The 21626-nt window shown below is 38.3% G+C and overlaps 2 protein-coding genes across 3 annotated transcripts; one reads left to right on the top strand and one right to left on the bottom strand.

Annotated features, from left to right (window-relative positions):
* Nucleotides 1–21: 21 nt before the first annotated feature.
* Nucleotides 22–12443, bottom strand: slc5a8l (solute carrier family 5 member 8, like). Its single transcript, XM_088422657.1, has 15 exons — nucleotides 11915–12443; nucleotides 10694–10759; nucleotides 10458–10509; nucleotides 7418–7485; nucleotides 7129–7283; nucleotides 6872–7012; nucleotides 6667–6796; nucleotides 6501–6589; nucleotides 4320–4432; nucleotides 1975–2042; nucleotides 1815–1901; nucleotides 1549–1730; nucleotides 1082–1191; nucleotides 915–1000; nucleotides 22–829 (listed from the first exon to the last, which is right to left on the bottom strand). Exons 1-15 carry the CDS (start codon nucleotides 12266–12268, stop codon nucleotides 716–718), a joined length of 1815 nt encoding a protein of 604 aa, XP_088278783.1. The 5' UTR covers nucleotides 12269–12443; the 3' UTR covers nucleotides 22–715.
* tshba (thyroid stimulating hormone subunit beta a) lies at nucleotides 4084–21551 on the top strand. 2 transcript variants are annotated; one of them, XM_088422660.1, is made up of 7 exons: nucleotides 4084–4187; nucleotides 6495–6577; nucleotides 9340–9445; nucleotides 10468–10552; nucleotides 11922–12269; nucleotides 18969–19160; nucleotides 21048–21551. In XM_088422660.1, the coding sequence occupies exons 5-7, from the start codon at nucleotides 12267–12269 to the stop codon at nucleotides 21318–21320; spliced, it is 468 nt and encodes a 155-aa protein (XP_088278786.1). In that variant the 5' UTR covers nucleotides 4084–4187; nucleotides 6495–6577; nucleotides 9340–9445; nucleotides 10468–10552; nucleotides 11922–12266; the 3' UTR covers nucleotides 21321–21551. The 2 variants fall into 2 exon arrangements, with proteins under 2 accessions (XP_088278786.1, XP_088278787.1); XM_088422661.1 differs by lacking the exons at nucleotides 4084–4187; nucleotides 6495–6577; nucleotides 9340–9445; nucleotides 10468–10552; nucleotides 11922–12269 and adding an exon at nucleotides 18881–18895.
* The last annotated feature ends 75 nt before the right edge of the window (nucleotides 21552–21626 follow it).

Consider the following 21626-nt stretch of genomic DNA (forward strand, 5'->3'; position numbering starts at 1 on the left):
ATACAAAGGAGATTAAATATATAGATTTTTTTATGAAAACTTTTATTTAAACAAGATGATTTAAAAAATAGCTATTTACTATCAAATGAAATGTAGGCGATAACATTTAAAAGAGGAAACTATAATAATAAAGTCTTGTGTTACTCACCAAAAGTGGGATTTCATGTAATAATAGTGATTAGTGAATGGTAAATTTACTCTTGAGAATGGAAGTAACCCAGAAAGTCTTGCGCATTTGTTTTCAGAACACAAGTCAATATCATTTAGGGACATCAAAGACTTAGCAATTTCACTGTGATCACTGAATCTCTTTGTAGAGTAGAATGATGGATGGCTGGATGGATGGAAGATAAGACAACGCGAAAACCATAGACTGCTACCATGAGCTGTATGCATTACTTATGTTAAACATTTCAGCAAGACTCTTGTGATGTTTATTTACATCTGCACGTCAGACTGTTAATTCCCTTGTAGGCTATTCCATAAAAAAGAAAACATTTTGAAATCTGGAATGGTATATTACAAATTTTGCAAAACCCTTGTCTCATCCCCAATGGGCAGTACCATTATTTTACTGTTATATTACATGCCTTAAATTCTTCAAACTAGCCTCTGAATTAAGTGATCTACGGTACAGTACATAGAGTAAATGTATGAACAAATAAGCCACAGTATTTATGTTAAACACACGTCAGCGTTACAATATCTGGAGGTATTATAGTTTGGTCGCTTCGACAATGTCTTCACTCGTAGGGTCACAGTGTACAAATCCTGACATGTCAGCTCCCTTATAGAGGTCTGCCACACCCTGTCCTGTTTTCGTTGAGGCCTGTCATGAAAGGGTAAAGGAGTAAGTAAGACCGCTTTAACTTGAAAGCTTATTTTCCATCATTTTTAGCCCAAAACAGCTCTACCTGTGATTTACTGTGGCAACGGAAACACATCAAGTCACTTTTCCCCACAAATACCTGGGGGTTAAGCTTGCCTTGCTTGCAGCCACCTAAATACAAAAGGGGGAACTTATTGCATTGTCTGCTTGTGTTATGAGCTTTCATGCATATGCTACAGTGGAGGTCCTCACCTGTGATTACGCTCACCAAGATGCCGACTACGATGGTTGTCAATGTTCCAAGAAAGGAGATGTAGAGGTAGGACAGAGAGTACCATAAATCTGCCAAAGGGGGCCTAACACTGATACATGCACAGGAAATCACAGATGACTATATATGGTACTTAACATTCATAAATCACACTTTAACTAACTCCGCTCCTGAGTGGATTGTTTTTAGGTCACCAATTGTTAGCTCAAAGTGTACTACAACAGTGGTCCTCAACCCCCGGTCCGCGGACCGGTACCAGTCCGTGTATTAACTGGTACCCGGCGGCGTTGATATGACATTTTTGTTAAAAAATGTAGCGTGACATTTTTTTTCCATGTTAAGTATGCAAGTCCTGAGTTTTGTTTCTGTCAGATGTCAAAGGTTAAAATTTAGAGAGTTAAGTTCTCCTTGTGCTTGTATGACAGGAATGTTGGCTAGAACAACTCACTCGGCTTGTGAGGTGGGAGTGACTGCAGTGGTCCAGGGAGCTACCGTTGTGACTGTGCTGTTGCAACCCACGGTGTTGACTGGGAGTGGATTTGTCTTGGCTGCTGTCGGCGGATAGATCTGCCCTCCGATCCCCACCCATAATGTCAACACCAGGCTGAGAAGCATTCCTGCGAGGCCTCCCTGCAAATTCAACAGGCAGGTGCTGAAATGGTCCCTGCTTGTTTCCCCTTGGTTTTGGTATTAGGCAAGTGTTTCGCTACTCACGATTGAGTTGGCTGAGCGGAAAAGCATGCCTAATAGATACAGACCCAGAAGAGGCCCACTCAGCATGCCAAATATGGAGAGAGCTGCCTGCGGTCACAAAACTATCAGGACTACGATGTGATGTAGAGCATAAACTGTCAGTGTGAGAGTGGCCGTCTACCTGCAGAACGCTTCCCAACTGTGAAGCGACTCCAGCCATCCCAATGCACACAGCACCAAAGAACACACCTAATGAGAAAAGAGTTGCTTTCGGGTAAAGGATACAATACAATATGCAATTACTCGATTTAACAATTTAAAACCGTTCCTTGGTGCCCTGATAGAAGGTCGCTGACCTTCTTTCAAAATTCTCACAGGAAAAAGAACGACACCACAATTGTGATACTTTCGTGACAATGGGGGTTGAATCAAGCTGTTTTTGTCAGACTCATGCAAGCGTCATTAAACCAATATTTACTAGTGGCCGAAAGTAGACAAGCTAAGAAGAGGGCCTTCTCTTTGTGTCGCCAACTTGTTTTTTTCGCCAACTGAATTATTTTTTTCCCAAGAAACTACTTGTGCTGTTTATTGAAATGAATAGGGATATGAAACTCCCTTGAGATCAGGGGACCTTTAGTCTACCAATCAGCAACAATGAAACAAAACTATCATCATATTTGCTCACAGACACATTTTCAGAAATAGGCAGCTGGCAAATTAATTATTTGGTTGTTAAAGGCACAAGACACTGATAAAAGAGAAAAACCAGTGTCCGACATTCGATAAAACAGCGTGAACAAAAACAATTCTGCAAAATCAGTGGCATCTGATGACTTGTAAAAAAACATTTTTACTGATTAATTCTCAAGATAATGGCATTACCCTAATAACATATGGCATTCAGTCATAGCTGATATAAACCACCGCTTGGTTTTATGTCTTTGGAAAGAATTTTTTTTTTACAGATACATCTCTTCTCATGCCCACTTCATCCTCTGAAAATTTCAGAAATATCACCTTAAAATTTAGTTTTTATGAACATAGATTAGCCTTTTTCTCTTCCTATGCACTTAAAGTGACAATATGTAAGATTTAGACCGTTTTTAATTCAAAATGAATAAATTAAATTATTATTAAATTTAAAAACCTGAAAATAAATATGTTCTTAACAACCAAGAATATGTTTTTAAATATAATCGTACATCTAATTATCATTAAATTGTATTACCTTTGAGGTGGCATTCCTCCAGAGGTTGCCATATATGTTATAGCTACGGACAGCCAGAGGAAGAGTGGGTATTGCTGCATTTACCGTACTGCCCCTAAAGCTCTCATGGGCGCATGTGAAAAATTACACCTACTCCCATTCACTCCCATTCAGTTACTCAAAATCATAAATGAACATCTAAACTCATGCCCACTTCATCCTCTGAAAGTAATTAAACAATACATCCCGGTATTTTGGATTTGATAGATTTTAAATGACTATGAAAGCATATGAAGAGATAACGACATCAGTAAAATATAAAATATCGGTGTCAACATTATATTTTCCAAGGATGATATGGGCTTGAGTTAGAGATCTGTACCTATTAGAATTTTGGTGAAGATTGTTCATGTGTTTCGGACATTAAGATACATTTCCTTTCTATACGTTAAAGCCTCTGAGGGGCAAACAATGGCAAGGGGAGCAGCTCTTTTGATTTCGTCATCATATGGTATTTATCGGCACACAATTAGGCCTAACCCATGACTGTAATAGAAAAGAGTGCAAGCCAATGAGGAAGCCACCTCAATAGAGCCGCTGCTAGCTGTTTTGAGTGTTTCTACAACAGGTCTCATAAATCCTTCACCACGGTAAAAATGATGAGAAGATTTTACACCCACAATAGAGAAACCAGAAGTTAAAAGCTATCTGGCTTGTGTTTTGGGGTCTCTCACATTTTTGAAATTGTTATAAAAATGACTGCATGTGTATCTCTCTTAACAAACTGTATACTCTCGAAAGAGTCGGGCGGGCAATTACAGTAAAATTGTTAGCGCTTTAAACTGAATATGCCCAACATAAATGTGATTTTCTAACCCGCAGCTACTTCCTGTATTTTACGCTCAATCTTTCTTGGCAGCCTTTCAAAGGCACTTGCATAGTTTTACCTGTAGATGCTTGTTCAAGATCAGAAGAATGCTCGAGAAGAGTGTTGCAACATCGGCCTTTAAAATTTTACATAACTTCTCTGATGTAACAATTACTGCGCAGTTCATGAACTGCGGTTACCGTACATGGCTTCACTGGCAGATGAACAAGCTCCCAAGGACCAAAGAGTTTTTACTTTCTGCACCTGGTTCTGCCACCTCTGCATTTTTCACAATACAATACAAGATTTTCATCTGTTGGTAAAGCTATTCTTCTTAAGATTTGGTTGTGTTCATACAGAGAAAAAAAAGGAACTGTTTTTCTTAGTTACCGAAAATCAATTATATTCATTACAATACAATTCATCATTTAGCCTGTTGATTGACACTTACTGAGGCCCATGCTCAACCAGGTTATCTGCTTCACCGAGAGGTCTTTGCACATGGGATGAAGGAAGTCTTCCACAGTAACAGCAACAAGGGCGTTGATGCTCGATGATACTGTGCTGGAAAACATACACTCATAATACAGCACACATTAGACAGACCTGCCCCCCTAAAATGCCTTGATGAAAGAAAGTAAAGTAATGCCTTGTCAGAGTATAATTGTGGTTGTAATTTTTGGGTGTGGAAGTATGTTAGTTGCAGGGTTATGTAATTGCATTCGTCTACATATTGGACATATCCACTTTCACAGTGACGTTCAAAAGGGAACGTTAAGACACAAATACTATAAGTGGTATGCCTCATATGGGTTGAAGGATTAACAACACTGCTCTAACTCAATGATATCCAAATTGCAGCCCGCTGTAGCCTTTTTTATAAAATGACATACATCATGCTGTTTTCCTTTTTGAGTGTGACACCCGACACAAAACTCCAACTACCTTTTTTTTTTTTTTCCAATTACAGACAGCAGGAGGTGCTGTAGGTGTTGCATTTACCATTGTCCGTAGCTATTACAGAGATAGCAGCCTCCGGAGGAGTGCCACGCCCCATGTAATATCATTTAATGATAACTAGACCCACGATTATATTCTAAAACATACTGTTGATCGTTAAGAACACATTTATTTGCAAGTTTGGGAAATGTGTAATCATTGAATTTATTCCTTTTTTTTAATGAAAAACTGTCATGTTCTGTTGGTTTTGGGTTGTGGGTTTATTTTGCTTTCGGTTTGCATGGTTCTTGTTTATGTTCATTTCATGACTTTCCGCGTTAGTTTTGATTTGGTCCATCTGTCTGCGTCTACCCGTGCCAACCTGCCCGTTTGATTTGTTCCCGTTTCACCTGCCTGCCTGCATTTTTGGAGTTTCTTTGCCCTGCTGTTTTCCCCGCATTTTGTTCTTTGCTTGTTCCCTCAATTAATCATGAACTTCAACTTGCCTTTACCGTCTCTGAGATTCCCTGCGACTGGGTGCATCACCCCCGCTATAACATCTGCCTAGCTCCCTGCCTCTCCCAACCGTGACAAAAAAACGGTCTAAATCTTGTACATTGTCCCTTTAAATGTAACAGATTGTACTGTAAATTTTGTGGCTTGGTTATGACAGCATTCGGCCATCCAGTGAGGTACCTCCGTAAACACGCTGTGTGTTATGTCATAATGTCCTCTGCTCATGCCAGACAATTTTGGGCGGTTTGGCCGCGTACAGATTGCATTCATCTTGTAATGTGAACGAGCTCATGGAAAAATCGAATTCCACAAAAAAATTTGAATTGAGCATTAAGCCCTGTGTTGTTAACCTAGTGAAAGAATGCCATTTGTTTTTAATGAGTGGCAAATGAGTATATTACACTGTCCGGCTTTGTGCATCAAGTTGAATGATTTAATAACATTTTGCCTCACAGCACAGTAATTGTTTGCTCCAAAATATATTTGAAGCTGCAAGGGACTGGATTTAAATACACAAAAATGGGAAAATACACTTATTTGTGAACATATTTAACAGAAAACAATAATGAATTGGGTGTATATTTTCTTAAAATAACTTGGTATATATATATATATATATATATATATATATATATATATATATATATATATATATATATATATATATATATATATATATATATATATATATATATATATATATATATATATATATTACATTTGGTTCTTTTGTCAAATAAAAATGCAACCAACTCATTTGGGGGAACTTAACATTTTAAGGAGGTGTAGCCTACCGACATCACTGCAAATTTTATAAAAATATTGGCACCTGGTGTCCTTTCCCATTCTTCACAAATTGTTCTTCCTGTCACAAACCAGGAAGTTACCTGCTAACTAACAGAACAAACCCCAATGCAAAGCTCAATGTATTGCTTTTAAGTTTATTGCTAGTTTATTTCACATAGAGGTCTTCGCTCTGATTAGTCATATTCTTGGTTACAACAAATAGAATTTGGCCTTTTACACAGTTCAGTACTAGATTGATTGAATACATGCGCATGTTTACCGATACTGATGAACTTGTTTTATTAAATAGGCCTGTGCATGCATGCATTGGAAGAAAAGGTTTACACACCCTTGCTCTAAAATCAATGCATTTCTTACTCCTTAGCCTTACCTCAGGGTCCCACTGTAGGCAGCAGCTACAAACAAACCAGGGATCCCAGGAAAGGCAGCCAAAATGTCCATGACCAGGTAGGGAAGCAACTGTTTTTTGCAAAAGACATTATCATTTAATGCATAGGTGTGTGTGCGTGTATGTGTTGTTGTGAAGTTGTGGCTACCTGGTCGGTGGAACTGACATCACCGTTGGTGTAAGGGTCGCAGTTCTTGTAAATGGAGAACATGGTGAGACCGGACAGCATGGCCAGACTGAGAGTCACGCACAAGCCCACCATGTTCACATACAAAGCCCTTTGGAGAGGAGCGCTGTCAGGGAATGAAGGCTCTTTAATTTTAACAATAATGTGGAAAGAAAAGCGGGCTCACATCTTGGCATGACGGAGTGTTTTGCATGAGATGTAGCGCTGCACCTGGGACTGGTTTATAGAGTAGACTGACATCCATGTCACACTACCACCTATAGTGATGCTCCAGAAAGTATGTCGCTTCAGGGGATCTGGGTCAAAGCTGAGTAAGGTCCAAAATAAAAGACAGTTCATTGGTGGAAAATAAGAGGGTCTTCATTTTTGGATTCTTAAATAGATCACAGCTTTCCATCAATGTTACAATCCATCCATCCTTACTCAAATGTCACAAGTCTGCCGCCTTGATTGGCATCTTCCCAAATCTTGTCCAGGCCGCCCTGAAGCACGGCCCCTCTCGCTATTACAGCCACAAAACCGGCCAGCATGATCACCATCTGCAGCACGTCAGTCCAAATGACTGCCTTCAGGCCGCCCTAAAGACGACACCAACACAGTGATAGAGTTCAACTAGTTTAAGCAAACAAACGAAATAAGGCCCGGAGATATTTGAGCTTGCGGTACAAACATATCACAGTAAACACAGGAAGAGGTGAGGTGCTTTACCAACCAGAGTACAGTAAATGATGCACACGGCGCCCGTAGCCACCAGTACTCCCCACAGATCCATTCCAGTGACTAAAATATAAAAAAGACACTGTTAAGTGTGTGTCAACTTTTTTTTTTTAACTAAATGCAGTTTAATAATCTCAGTTCAGTGAATTACTAAATTAACCGCTGAGTGTGTTTCAGTTCTGATGTTAAGGAAAGCATTTTTGTACTAGTTTCTCCAATATTTTTTAGACTTATTTTTTAAAGGCGGCACTCCTGGGCTATCAGATACTGCCCCCTTTATGTGGCCCCATTCATATCCCTTTATTCTAAGGACGGCATGGAGCTAGCAAAGTTCAGCAAGAGATTTAGCAGAAATGATCTCCAATAACTCATGTCTCCAGCCACCTCTAAACACAGTAAAACTTACGGCCATAGCTTTTGAAAGCGTATGAAAAAAGAACAGAAACAGAGGACGCCAGGTGGAGTGATTAGTGGCTCGCTTTTGTTTTGCTTTGTTTTTTTTCTCTACCTGGACACGCACTTTGTTATCTGTATCCATTGCACCTTCCTTACTGCACCTCCAAAATAAAGTGCATGCAAACGGATGCTGACCACATTATTCTTGTTTATTGTATTGTTAAGGACCAGTGTTGGGAGTTATGTATTAAAAAAGTAATGTAATTACTGTAATACTTTTTTTGCTTTAATAAGGTAATGTAATATATTACACGCAAAAAATAGTAATATTTTACTTGTTACCAATCAGAGTAACACAATGCATTACAAAGCATTTTTAGCCTGAGGGTGGGTTATTATTTCTTTTTTTACTTTTCAAAATTCACCTAAAACAACGCGAGATCGGTGGAGAGAAGTCCAGGGAAAAATGTTTATTTGCTATTGTTAGTATCTACTATAGCAGAGATAAATGCAGATGACAGTTTGAATATGTTGAAGATGGGCACATCATATGCCCATTGCATTCAGTTCGTCAGAGATAAAGGCAAGAAGAATATATAAGTTAGGTGCACTTTGTGCGGGACGCCTAAAGAGCTGTCCACTTCACGAAATACCACCAGTAATTTGACAAACCACTTAGAGCGGGTCCATAGTAATGTGAAGTTAGCAAAAAAAAAATCCTGGAGGGATAAAAGAAAGTTCTCTCGCTCAAACGATGTGTACATTACTATGCTATGTAGCCAAGTAATTAAGGGATTAAAATACTGTCCATCAAAAAGGATTTTGTATATTGTCATGTCTTTAAAGGTTTACAATACAGTACAATACAGATCAAGTAATATTTTAATGTAACTAATTACTTTGAAATGACAGTAATAAGTAATAAATAATGCATTACAATTTTGAAGTAACTTGCCCCAAACTGTTAAAGACTGAAGAGGACTGCATTTTAATTCCAAGCAGCGTTCTGAAATTACAGGACTTCTGTGATGCACGGTTGATTTATTTTTTGGAATCCTCAAAATAAAAATGACATAAAAATCTGATCATTGTTTTTTCTATAATTTCATCAACACAATGAAATAAAATACATTAATATTTAAACGGAAGTTAAACGTCACGCTTGAAGAAACACGTCATAACCAATAAGCATTTTTATTATCATCTTTATTTGTGTCTGTCTCTTGTCTTGAATTTAAAGGGAATAAATGCAGGCCAAGGCAGCTCAGTGACAGAGTGGTTAGCACCTCTGCCTCACGGTTCAGGGACCTGAGTTCAAATCCAGCCGTGTCCGGCCTTCCAGTGTGTTTTTTTACATGTTCTCTCCAAGCCCACATGGGTTCTCTCTGTGTACTCTGGCTTCCTCCCACACACCAAAAACATGCATGGCAGGTGAAATTGACATACTAAATTGTCCTTAGCTGTGATTGGGTGTGTGACTAGTTGTTCCTCTCTGTGTGCCTGCAATTGCCTGACAACTAGTACATGGAGTCCCCTGCCTAATGCCCGAAGTCAGCTGGGATGGACACCAACAAGCCTGCGACCCTTGTGATTATACGTGGATCGACTCACACCGACTGCGACATATGTAATTGATTTTCTCTACATGATTCATTTGACACTAGTCGCTTGCCTTTCTGCAACCCTACCTACATGCTGTTCTATAAACACCTTCCACGTACAGCTGCCCAATTATGTCCAAAATAATAATCACCATTATTTTGGTCAATATTGAAATCACGATCATTAACCAGTTATTCATCATGTTTGGTCAAACATTTTTTTAAAGAAGCAGTATATAAACTCGGCTTCAAGGCACGATACTTAATAAAATAATATTAAACTAAACTAATTCAAGTAAATAATAATTAAAACATTCATCCAAGACATGGCAAAACCTTGGCGCACCGGGCAACACAGCTAAACCTACTTGCTGAATGCAAACCAATGAAAAAATGAAGGCAACTTAGAACCAAGCACATACTGCAACAACAGGCCTGAAACACCTACAACCGCCTTACTTTTTTTTTTTTTTTTTTGCCGCGCAGACGTCATGCGGAACTCACAGAATATCGCGTCAAGCATAAACCCAGTTGCCGCCTTTGTTGCAGGATTTGCTCACTTGCTATTTCTTAAGCTTAGTGAAGTGTTAATCTTCCATTTGCTCCCTTGTGGTAGGATGACTGAAAGTGCTTGATTTGACGTATGCTATTTGACGTATGTAGCCGGCTTTTTAAATGTTAAAATCGCAAAAGATCATCTTAAGTAAACATTGCAGCCAATATCGTGATTGCCATTAAAATTTGATTAATTGTGCAGCCCTACTTCCAGGCATACAGTATAGCAGAGCTTTTTAGCATAAAATTGCCTGCTATGTACATCCAGAATTTCTCTGCACTAAATATATGTTTTTGTTTTATCAAATCTAGAACATACAGTATTATTCTGGATATTGTAGGTTTGCTGAGTTGAAAAAAAAAACCCTTTAACTACTGAGTATGAACTTGTACGATAACAGCAGTTCAGGTTAAGTGTCCTTCATTACAGATTGAACTTTTATATCTTGATTTTTTATTTATTTATTTTTTTTGGTGACTTACTTTGATTCAGAGCGAGAGCTGGAGCGTAGATGACCAAACCAGTGTACAAGATCTGTAACAAGAGGCCACCATTAGTTGATTGAATCGGAAGGGGGGTAAGATTTCCATTTGTATTCATGGAGGATGGAAAGATGTTTTATTTTCCATAACACTGGCAGGAAAAACAAAAGTCATTCTGTTTGTCATGACGAAGAGTGCAAGAGCACATGCTGTCTCAGCTGTGTTGAGGTACTAACCGTCTGCATGATGTACATCAAAGTCCCAAGTATGCGAATGAGCCGGTTGAAGCGCATCTCCAGGTACTGCAATGGAAATGTAATCATACAAGTTTAAATTACAGATGTTAGTTTTTATTTTCCTGCAGGCTGTTGTATATTAATTTGCTCCACTTCATTTCTGGGCTCTATGCTGACAATTTGTGCCCACCTCTCTACCTTTTTTAAACTATTTTACCTGTAGCTTTGTCAATACATAAAACGCAGCTTTACACCCAATTTTGTAATTTCACATTTCAGTGTGTCAGAAACGTGAATGATTGTACTGTGAACAGTACAATAAGTACATCAGTACAATATATATATATATATATATATATATATATATATATATATATATATATATATATATATATATATATATATATATATATATATATATATATATATATATATATATATATATATATATATATATATAGATGGATGGATGGATGGATGGATGGATGGATAGATAGATTAGTTTTTAGTTCATAAAAATTTATAAAATTAAAATTTTATAAAGCATTAAAAATAGAAAAAAAACTGTCTTTATATCTATGTGATGATGGTAAGGAAAAAGTGTCTAACAAGTCAAATTGATTAGTTTTTGTATTTTGTAGCGAATCATACAATCTTACAATATTTTGTATGTATGTAAATATGAACGTAACATGTTTTACTGTATAATTTTTATTCTTTGAAGTAGGCACCCTTTGCTCAGTTGCTGTTAACTTTATGAAGTGCTTTATGACCTGGAATGACTTTCCAGATGTGCATTATCAAGACATAATGACTTGAATTTCTTTGTGTCTTTGTCTTTGAAACCAGTTGAATTTTAGGGTGTTTTTAAACTTTTGACTGGTACTGTACATGTAATATGGTCATTTTTGAGAAACTACATTATGCAAATGAACTGGTATTTGAAGGGTAAGAAATAAAAAGACATGGATGTGCTAATAACCAAAATGATTTTTGTCAAAGGAAGGAACACATTTTTCAGAATCTTAAAAATGACTAACAATCAAGCTCAAAGGTCGGAAAATTAAACCAGGCCTGTTAATTAATCTGAAGATTAAGTAATTGGTAAACGATTTGTTGTATTTTCCAACTCAACAGTAAAATCAATGATGTTATTGTTATTCTTGTTTTTTCTTTTTAATTCCAATCAATAAGTACGATAATCAGTCGTCTTCTTCTTACTTCATAGGCGCTAGTGATCCCCAGCCGGTAGAAGAGGGGCACAAAAATCTCAGCAGTGACGGCTGACATGATGACATAGCTGATGCCGAAGAGCCAGAAAGACGTTCCGTACAAGTACGCCTCGGCCGGCGTGCCAATGACGGTGACGCCAGACATGAAGCTGGCCGTGAGCGACATTGCCACGGGTACCGCTGTCATCTGCCGCCCGCCCAGAAAAAACTCGGCGCTGCTATTTTCCTTGCGTCCTCGGAAGGCCTGGAAGAGGCCAATGGCGGCGGCGCCCACAATTATACCGGCAAACACCACATAGTCCCACACGGAAAAGGTGGCCACCGGACCACCGGTGCCAACCATGGTGAGTTCAGGTACGGAAGATACTTTGGGCTTGATTCTTCAGGTTGGAATATCTCAAACTACTTGTGCAAAAACAAATAAGATCAGAAAATGTAGCAGGGAGAGAAAAAGTCCTTTCCGGGTTGATCCAAAACAAATACTGGTCACACACATTGCGTGAAGTCACAAGCATTGATTCACACGGACACTCCTCTGCACAGCAATCTGAAAGAGCCTACCTGAAGACCATAAAGATTATTTTGCTTTGTTAATAATCTATCAAGGACAGCCCGGGGCTTTGCTCAGCCGTCATCTCGTGCGATGATTGAAAAAAAATAAAAAAATAGCAGGCCCCGGTGCTTTATCTGCAGTTCTGATTTCAAACAAAACATACACCATCAGTGAAATGAGCATCTCCAGAGTACTGCCTATTCCCTATCTAAGAAGGAAGCTGTATCACCCAGATTATTTCATCATAAAGTCACATTGCTATGATTGCACACGACCAGAAATGTTTCAGGCTTAGTCATTGTATCATTTTAACTTTCTTCCACCCATCCATTTTCTATAACCAGTTATTCTCACTTGAGTCGCTGGCTTGCTGGTGTCTATCCCAGCCGTCTTCGGACAGTAGGCAGCCTGGACTAGTTTCCAGCCAATTGCAGGGCACGCAGAGACAAACACACTCACAAACACACTTTGGCATGTCTCATACACCTACCGTGCACGTTTTGGGAAGTGGGAGGAGACTGGGGTTCCCAGAGAAGACCCACGCGAGCATGGGGAGAACATGCAAACCCCAGACAGAAAGGCCCGGTCTGCCCTTATGTATTTCAGTTTAATGTAAAATCCGATTGGGGCTGCACAGCGGCAGACTGGTAAGCACATCCGACTTACCTCTGAGAAGTTATGGGTTCGATTCCGGCTCCAGAATTCCTTTGTAGAGTTTACACATTCTCCCCGTGCCGGTGTAAGTTTTCTCCCTGTATGCCCTTTTCCTCCCATATTCCAAAAACAAGCATGGTAGGTAAATTGGACACTCAAAATTGTCCTTAGATGTGTTTGCGTGTATGGTTGTTTATCTTTGTGTGCCCTGCGATTGGCTGCATATTGGTTCAGGGTGTAACCCACCTACCGCCCGAAAACATGTGGGATAGGCTCCAGCGCGGCCGCGGCCAGTCTGTGGATAAGCGGCTACGATAAGACGTAGATTTGTGTATTGATTGATAAAATTCTACTGCCTTTGAGTTTACATCAAATTTAAAATGAGCCAATAAACTTTACGTGCTGTAATTTTGCAAATCTGATGTAAATTAAAGAATTGAGAATTGAAATTGTGTGAAATATCTCAATATATCTAAACAATGATAATGGTTAGCATTAGGGGAGCTCAGAGTTCAAACCAACCATTAATGGAGTGGCATTTAAAAGCTGCATGAAAATGGATTAGGGCCACCAACAGAACCGTCATCAGCACTATGTAGATTCTTTTTAAACCAATTTAAAATGTTTTAAATGTTTTTAAAGAGGTTTTATTACTTTGCTGCATGATCTTACCAGTTGTGTTTTTTGAAATGTTTTTAGGTGCTTTGTTTGCTTGTGTGAAGCGCATTACATTGTCTTGTGGCAGAAATATGCCATATACACATAGCAAATGATCAGGAAATTCACTGTGTGAATTAACAAATTTAAAAATATGTGTGTGTATTCAATATGAATTATTCTCATATATTTGAAATACTCAGAAAGAGTTTCATGGATCCCAGTACAGACACATTGATACATTTATCTATTACTTAAATGGAAAACAATTACATATATTTTGATTGACTGAATGTTGGTTTTAACAAAATAAATCTTGGTTAATTCACATATTTACACCGTATATATGTTTTAACTGATTTACTTTCACTAGTTTTTGAGTTCACAGATTGTTGCAGAGTTTAACGATGAAATACATTTGAAAAATACCTAAAGATCTAATTTGTTACCCATATTTTGGTTTGTGTGTTTTTTGATTTACAAAATACCTTACCACTTCCATGTCCTATCTGCTTTCTAGGTCCAACATTTGTCGCTCATGTCATGTAATTTAATATCACGCCATTGTTCATTTTTATCACTCAAATCAAGGATAGTGAAATATTTTTTACAGTATAACTTGGCAACTAACGTTTGGTTAATATAAAGATGTATTTGTGTAATTACAACAAATGACATGTACTATGTGTAAAATGATATACAATAACATTTTCTGCCTGATTTAATTCAACTCGAAGTAATGTAGTAACTCAGTGAGCTCATCAGGTTCGGTAAATGCTTAACGTTAACTTCAACTAGCACGTTAATGTTTGTTGACTGACCGTATGGCTGCGTGGCTTTGAGTATGCCATGTGAGGTATGAAAAGCTCTAGAAGATGACTTCATATGACTTGACAATCACGTTTGTCTTCACTAAATAATATCACCATAAGGTGCCTTTTGTGTGAATCATTCATAAAAATAGAACAGAAAAATGACACTTGGCCAGTCATTTCCAAGCATATAAGTATAATGGTAGTCCTCCTAAAATGTTTGCTCCATTCTTTAATATTTGACTAAAATTAGTCATTTTGATCACATTTATTCTGTTTTCATGAATATACTGAACATTTTGCACATGCCCCTGAAATGATTGGGTAAATGTTTGTTTACAAAAAACAACTAAAACACGTTCAACAAAGATGCCCAATTTTTAGTCATTTTTCAGTGATAACCAAAACAGTGGGTAGATCGCAGAATAATTACACTCGGGTTTCATAATATTCATCATGTTATATGTGTGTTGCTGGATGTTGTCCATACTAACGTCTGCTCTGTCATTATAAAATATGAATTGAATTTGATACTGTATGTGAATCCGAAATTCAAAATACATTTGCAAAGCATTTGATGCCTTGCTGGCTGAACAATGTCGTTCATTAAAGTATTTTTTTTGTTTTTTAAAAGTCATCATCATACAATGAATGAGTTGTTCATTTGAATATCTTTTTGGGTGGTGGTGGGGCTCTTAAAGCCGCTTTATGATTTTAATGACTCGTGTGTTTCCAATGGATCCCACCTGGATAACATTTTGAAAGCCTTAATGTCAGATAACACAAGACATATGCCGAAATGATCCACGACAATGATTCAACAAAAGACTAGATAAGGACATCACAATATCTTTTTAGTTTATAGAGTCCAGGAAGTTTTTGAAGTTGATAATACTTTTTGTATTTTTATGCTCCTGAGACAAGATAACACATATGAGTGTGGCAACTTTGTGCAGCATTCACAATACTGCTTTTACTGACTACAGTATAGCCACTAAACTAATAATAATAAAAAAAAAAGAATGTGAAGACACTTTTCCTGGTTAATGTATACACAAATGACAGACAGATGAGAGTATCTTAAAATGTAATGAAACTTGGTTTAATATTTAAGAGACTCATAAGAACTATCCAATCCTTCCATTTCCAGCAAGTACGAGGAGTACTGCGTCTGTACTGTAGTGTTTGTTTTCCCAACCTTTATTGAGCCAAGGTACATTTTATATTGAAAAAAAAAAAAATTCTTATGGCACACCAACAAGCCCGGGAACTTTTAGTTTCTGGAAGTAGTGGTAATGCAACATTCCAGTGGCCCAGGTGGTTGGCATCTCCACAGCAATTTATTGTTGTGGCTACATCATGCAAATGAAACTGATGACGTATGGGGGAGGTGTTGTTACTCATTACTGAAACCCAAGTGCCCTTAAACATCATTGCAGTGGCCTACAGTTAGTGTGTTTTTCTATATTTTCATCTAAGTATAAAACATTTTGGATAACATAAAGATATATAATCAATATTTGAATGTGGTGGCTCGGTAGAGTAGTGGCTAGCGTGTCTGCCTCACAGTTCAGTGACACGAGTTGAAATCCATTGCATGCATCCATTTGCATGTTCTCAACAAGCCTGTGTGGGTTCTCTCCGGGCACTCCGGCTTCCTCCTACACGCCAAAAACATGCATGGCAGGTGTATTGGACATACTAAATTGTCCTTAGGTGTGATTGGGTCCATGAATTGTTGTCCGTCTCTGCGTGCCCTGCGATTGGCTGGCAACCAGTACAGGGTTTTCCCCGCCTACTGCCCGAAGTCAGCTAGGATAGGCTCCAGCAAGCCTGCGACCTGGGTCCGAATAACCAGAAAATGATTTTTTTTTAACCCTTCGATAAGGCGGTTCATAACTGATTCTCATTTGAAAAGTCATCCAGGCAGCAGTATGACAACATGTTCTCCTTGCACCTGCGTGGCTTTTCTACAGGCACTATGCACTCTCAATTGCGTCAAAGGTGTAACTGTGTGTGTAAATGATTGCGAGTATGAATAATTGCTCATCACTCGTGCAATTGACTGGCAACCAGTTCTTGCTGTACCGCCCACTGCCCCATCCCCGGCACGCCCGCCGCTTGTGCCTCCGTGTACAAGCCAGCTACGGTTGCCGTCCAACGCTGCCTTGTTGTTATTGGAAAAACAAATGGTCTCAACTACTTCCTGCCTCAAGCGTGCACTTGAGGCACACCCCTTGACATCTGGTTGGTTTTATCCCTTTGACAACAAGCAATAACAGATTGACAACTGGAGGGACTAGACAGGTGTAGACTCAGGTTTGGAGATTTAGGAGGGGCAGCGGGAGGGGTCATCGGGTGTTGGTGGTCAAGGGAATGGATTGGCAAGTCAGTCCAAAAGCAAACAATCCACTTAGGTAGAGACAGAAGCTTGGTCAGGCGAAAGGTATGGTTCTTCTTACCGGACTAGCAGCTGTTTGGAGCAATACTCACCAGCGTGATTTTTGGGGCTCACATTTGAAGCAGAAAATATTGGGAGTGGAAATTTATCCTCAAGATGGATGAACACCAAACAACAACTATTGTCTTAAAAATTAAGACAAGGCATACAGTTGGTGTTTGTTTACCTATAACAGTGGTTCTCAAATGGGGGTACTAGTACACCTGGTACACTTAAAGATACTTGGGTGTACTCCATTTACTCGAGTAAATAAAACAAACAAACATGCAAAAATCCTTTAAAATTAATCATTAATTTTTCTGAAAAATATAAGTTCATAAAACAAATTTTATATTCAGTAGGTTATACAATTTTATTATTGTAAAAAAACATAGCCACCTCTCATTACCTGTCTAGTTAATTATTTATTTTTGTGAATACATCTCTACTATGATCTCAAACGTTTAATATTTTTCTGTGGACAAATATTTATTCATAATTATTTCTTTTTTAGGTCTGACACTTTATGTTGATTATTTTTTTGTGGACAAACATTTACTAATAATTAGTTTAATGATATTTTGTTGTGAAGCAATCTCTACTACAACTCCAACATTTTTTTGTGGAGAATTATTCATTTATGATATTTTTGGGGGGCGGGATAGCTCTGACACTTTATATTGATTATTTTTTTGAGGTAAAATCTTTATTAATAATCAATGTATTCCTTTTTGATAACAAATTTCTTATATGATCCAAAAGAGGACACTTAAGGATAATAATTTTTGTGGACTAATGGACTAATGAAGTTTGAAAAGGTCTAAAGTTATATATTCTGCACTGATGACATTTTTTTTAACCCAAAAATGCTTTGCACTGGTTAAGGGGTACTTAGCTGAAAACAGATTTCACAGGGGGTACATCACTGAAGAAAGGTTGAGAACCACTGACCTAAGACATGTTTTATTGGACTCTTTATCAGGCACCATATAGTGCAGTCGCATGATGCTTTGCAGCAATCTTGTTGTTTTACAAACCCCAGAGAAAATTATTTACGGTGAAAATATGCTAATCAAGAGGCATTGCAAGCTGTTAAAGCAGACAGACATCCAACTGCAGTAAATCAACTATTATGAGATGGTTATGAAGGTAGAGTGAACATTTTAAATGAGAAGTTTTAAAATTGAGACAGCATACGCACAAAATTTCACGTTTCACCTGTTTATCTGCTCAAGAGTAAGTGGCAAACCAGTGGAAAAATTGTCCTCCTGTTTATATTTATAGCAATTTTCATGATGAAGTTCTATTTTATTCAAGGCATAGAAAAGAAATGTGCCCCTCTAAAATGGCAGGGGTGTACTTTAATGGCGTACATCATGCAGACTGGGCTGCAAGATGGCACCTTTTGTGCAACTTGTCCGGTCTCTTTTTTTTATTTGACACTGTGCATATAAGAAGGGTGAATTTATTTGTTGCACCTGATTTTGTATTGCCTGGCTGAGATTGAACTGAGATTAAGAATTTTTAGAACTGTGGCTGTCTACCAATCTCATGATCTTGCTTCAATTTACTTATACACAGACTTCCAAGTGTGAAACATCAGTTGGAGACAAATAGAAAATTAGATTGTCTGTATGGATAGCACATCTGTGGTCAACTTCTGACCAGATACTGATGGAAATTAATAAGTCATTCATGTAATCAGTATAATGGCCTTCTCAGTGGTTGCATTTGATCACAGATACCAGATGAAAGGTAAACAAGACAGCACACATTGCATTATGTAAATAACTGCATTGAGTATATAAGTTCCTCGGTTCTTCGCCACATCATCGCCAGACTTCTCTCAATCAGGTGATGGAGAAGAGAGCACATGATAATATATTGGAATGAACTGACATGCTTGAATAGTCTCTTCCTTTGCCAGGTGTCCCCATTAATTGGACTCCAGCTGACGATGAACACTGCCGTGCTCACCTGCTGCCTCTTCATGCTGCTTTTTAGCCCGGCCGCACCAATGTGCACAGCCACCGATTACACCTTGTACGTGGAAAAGCCCGAATGTGACTTCTGCGTTGCCATCAACACCACCATCTGCATGGGATTTTGCTACTCCAGGGTGCGTACTGTACATGCTAAAAAACTAGTAAATTATGTTGCCTTCAGTTCAATCATTCTCTAATTGATAAGTATTATAAGACTGGAAGAAAACAAATTGAATTTAAAAAAAAATGCACCTAGATCGGCACACCAGATTGATAACTTTGATTGATAACTTTTTCCTTGTCCAATACCTTTATATTAACCAAATAGTATAAAATATAAATATAAAAGTAGTATAGTATAAATGTTCAAATGATCACATCTACTACATTATCTAGAAAATCAAAATGTCCGATCCCTGGTGAGCTTTTTTGTCAACAGGCTCGCATGCTACTTATGTGGTTTTTGAAGTCTACCTGCTGCCTATTGCCACCAGGTTGGCGTCCCTGCTCCAGAGCCTTCAGTCGGTCAAGCGCCCCATCGTAATTTACAACACATGTACAAATACCATACTGAAAAGCAAAATGTCTTAAATGTTAACTTTCCACTGTCACAAAGTTTATATTCTTGGAAACGTTCTATTTCTTGTTGTATACCATATTTCTCTGTGTACGTCGAATTTTTTTTCTCTCATTTTCAACCCCCATATGGGGGGGGGGGGGGGGGGCGGGGGGCTCGAGTTGAGATTGACCACAACTTTTCACACATCCCGTGAAAGGTTGGCTTAAGCCTAAAACCAGTACAAGTCATTTCATCTGTATTGTATTGTAAACCTTTAAAGACATGATACAAAATCTGTTTTTGTATTTTAATCCCTTTATAGCTTAACATCAGCTGTAGGCAAAAAACAGTTATAGTGCATTTCACAATTTCAATTTTAATATTCAAATTCAAGTTAAGTAGGCTAGGTAAGGGGCTCATGTTTCAAAAATAGATGGTTTCGGTGGAGCTAACATTAGCCACTACCCTATATCTTTGTTATTGTGTTTAACGCACTGTTTAACATGAGTTTAGTATGCTTCATCTTGATACATATTGACCAGAAATAGGCTATTATTAATAGCAATTGTATAGTGAAAATTAGTGTTAGCTTACCTTATCATTATGTCATTATTGCTAGTTGAGACAGGGATCTTGCTGACAAGGTTTCGAAATGCTGGTGAATCTACGTGTGACATACTCCGCCACGAATTTCCTAACCTCTTGAGGTGGGAGTGGCATCCCTCAGTGAGAGAGCGCAATCCTCTGTGGGTTTTCTTTTTGCTAACCTATGGCACCGCTCTAAATGGTTTGTCAAATTAATTGGCAGATTTCACAAAATGGGCAGCTTTTTAGGTGTCGTGCACTACGAGTTATCTGCTGAAGTAGGTACTAACAATAGAAAATAAACATTTCGTCCCAGACTTTTCTCCTACAATCTTGCGAATTTCGGGAATAACACCACTTCCAAGCTAAAATTTCATTGTAACGAATTACTTTACCCTCATTTGTAACGGGTACAATATTACTATTTTTTTGTGTGTGTAATATATTACATTACTGCGTTACTGTAAAATGTAATGCATTACAGTAATTACATTACTTTTATGATGCATTACAGTATTTACATTACTTTTGTCATGCATTACTTCCAACACTGTGTAAGAGCAGTCAGACTGTGCATTTTTAATTGTTTAATGACTTGTGAAACACTTTATAGTTGTAAATATTCTCATTCCTTCATGTCGTTTCATTCTCAAGTAATTGTATTGATCAAAACAGGAATGTTCTGGTGTTCCTTAACTTCCAGTTTCGCCTGGTATCTTGCTTGTGAATGAAATTGAATGCAATTGTATTGTATTCTACAATGTGTACGTGTCACAAATCTTACTTAACAAGCTTCATTTGTAAATGTTTCAATATTAAACAAATGCTGTGACTGATTTGTTACACTAACACTGTGCTGCTTGTGCACTGTGAGCAGGACAGCAACATCAGGGATTTCCTCGGCTCACGCTTCCTGATCCAGACAGGCTGCACCTATGACAAAGTGGAGTACCGCACAACCCAGCTGCCTGGATGTCCCGGAGCGGCCAGCGCCACTTTCACCTACCCAGTAGCCCTCAGCTGCCACTGCGGGGCCTGCCAAACTGCCACTGACGAATGTGCCCACAGGGTGGACATGGGCGGCGCTGCGTGCACCAAACCTGTTTTACATATATACCAAGACCCTGATGACTACATACTCGCTATCTAACTACACGAATTTGCTTTATGTTTACCATTTATCCACTTATCTACTTGTGATGTCAAATATCATTGTTATGACCTGGAAAATGGATGCTGCTTTGTCGAGTATCTTTTTCATGACTGCTCATTACTACAAATCAGAGCTGCAAAATATAATCTGCTCAATGCATGTGGTGGCTGGATTAAATTGCATGCTCCTGTCCCTGTCACGTTCTATTAATAAAAGAAAAAAATCACACCCCTCACTCTCTCACCATACTTTCAGCCGACAACGAGCCACTCTAAAGCAGTCAAGCCAACCCAAAGCCGTTAA

The sequence above is a fragment of the Hippichthys cyanospilos genome, chromosome 9 (assembly GCF_059441005.1).
Source record: "Hippichthys cyanospilos isolate Australia breed blue-spotted pipefish chromosome 9, RoL_Hcya_1.0, whole genome shotgun sequence".
Classification (NCBI taxonomy): Eukaryota; Metazoa; Chordata; class Actinopteri; order Syngnathiformes; family Syngnathidae; genus Hippichthys; species Hippichthys cyanospilos.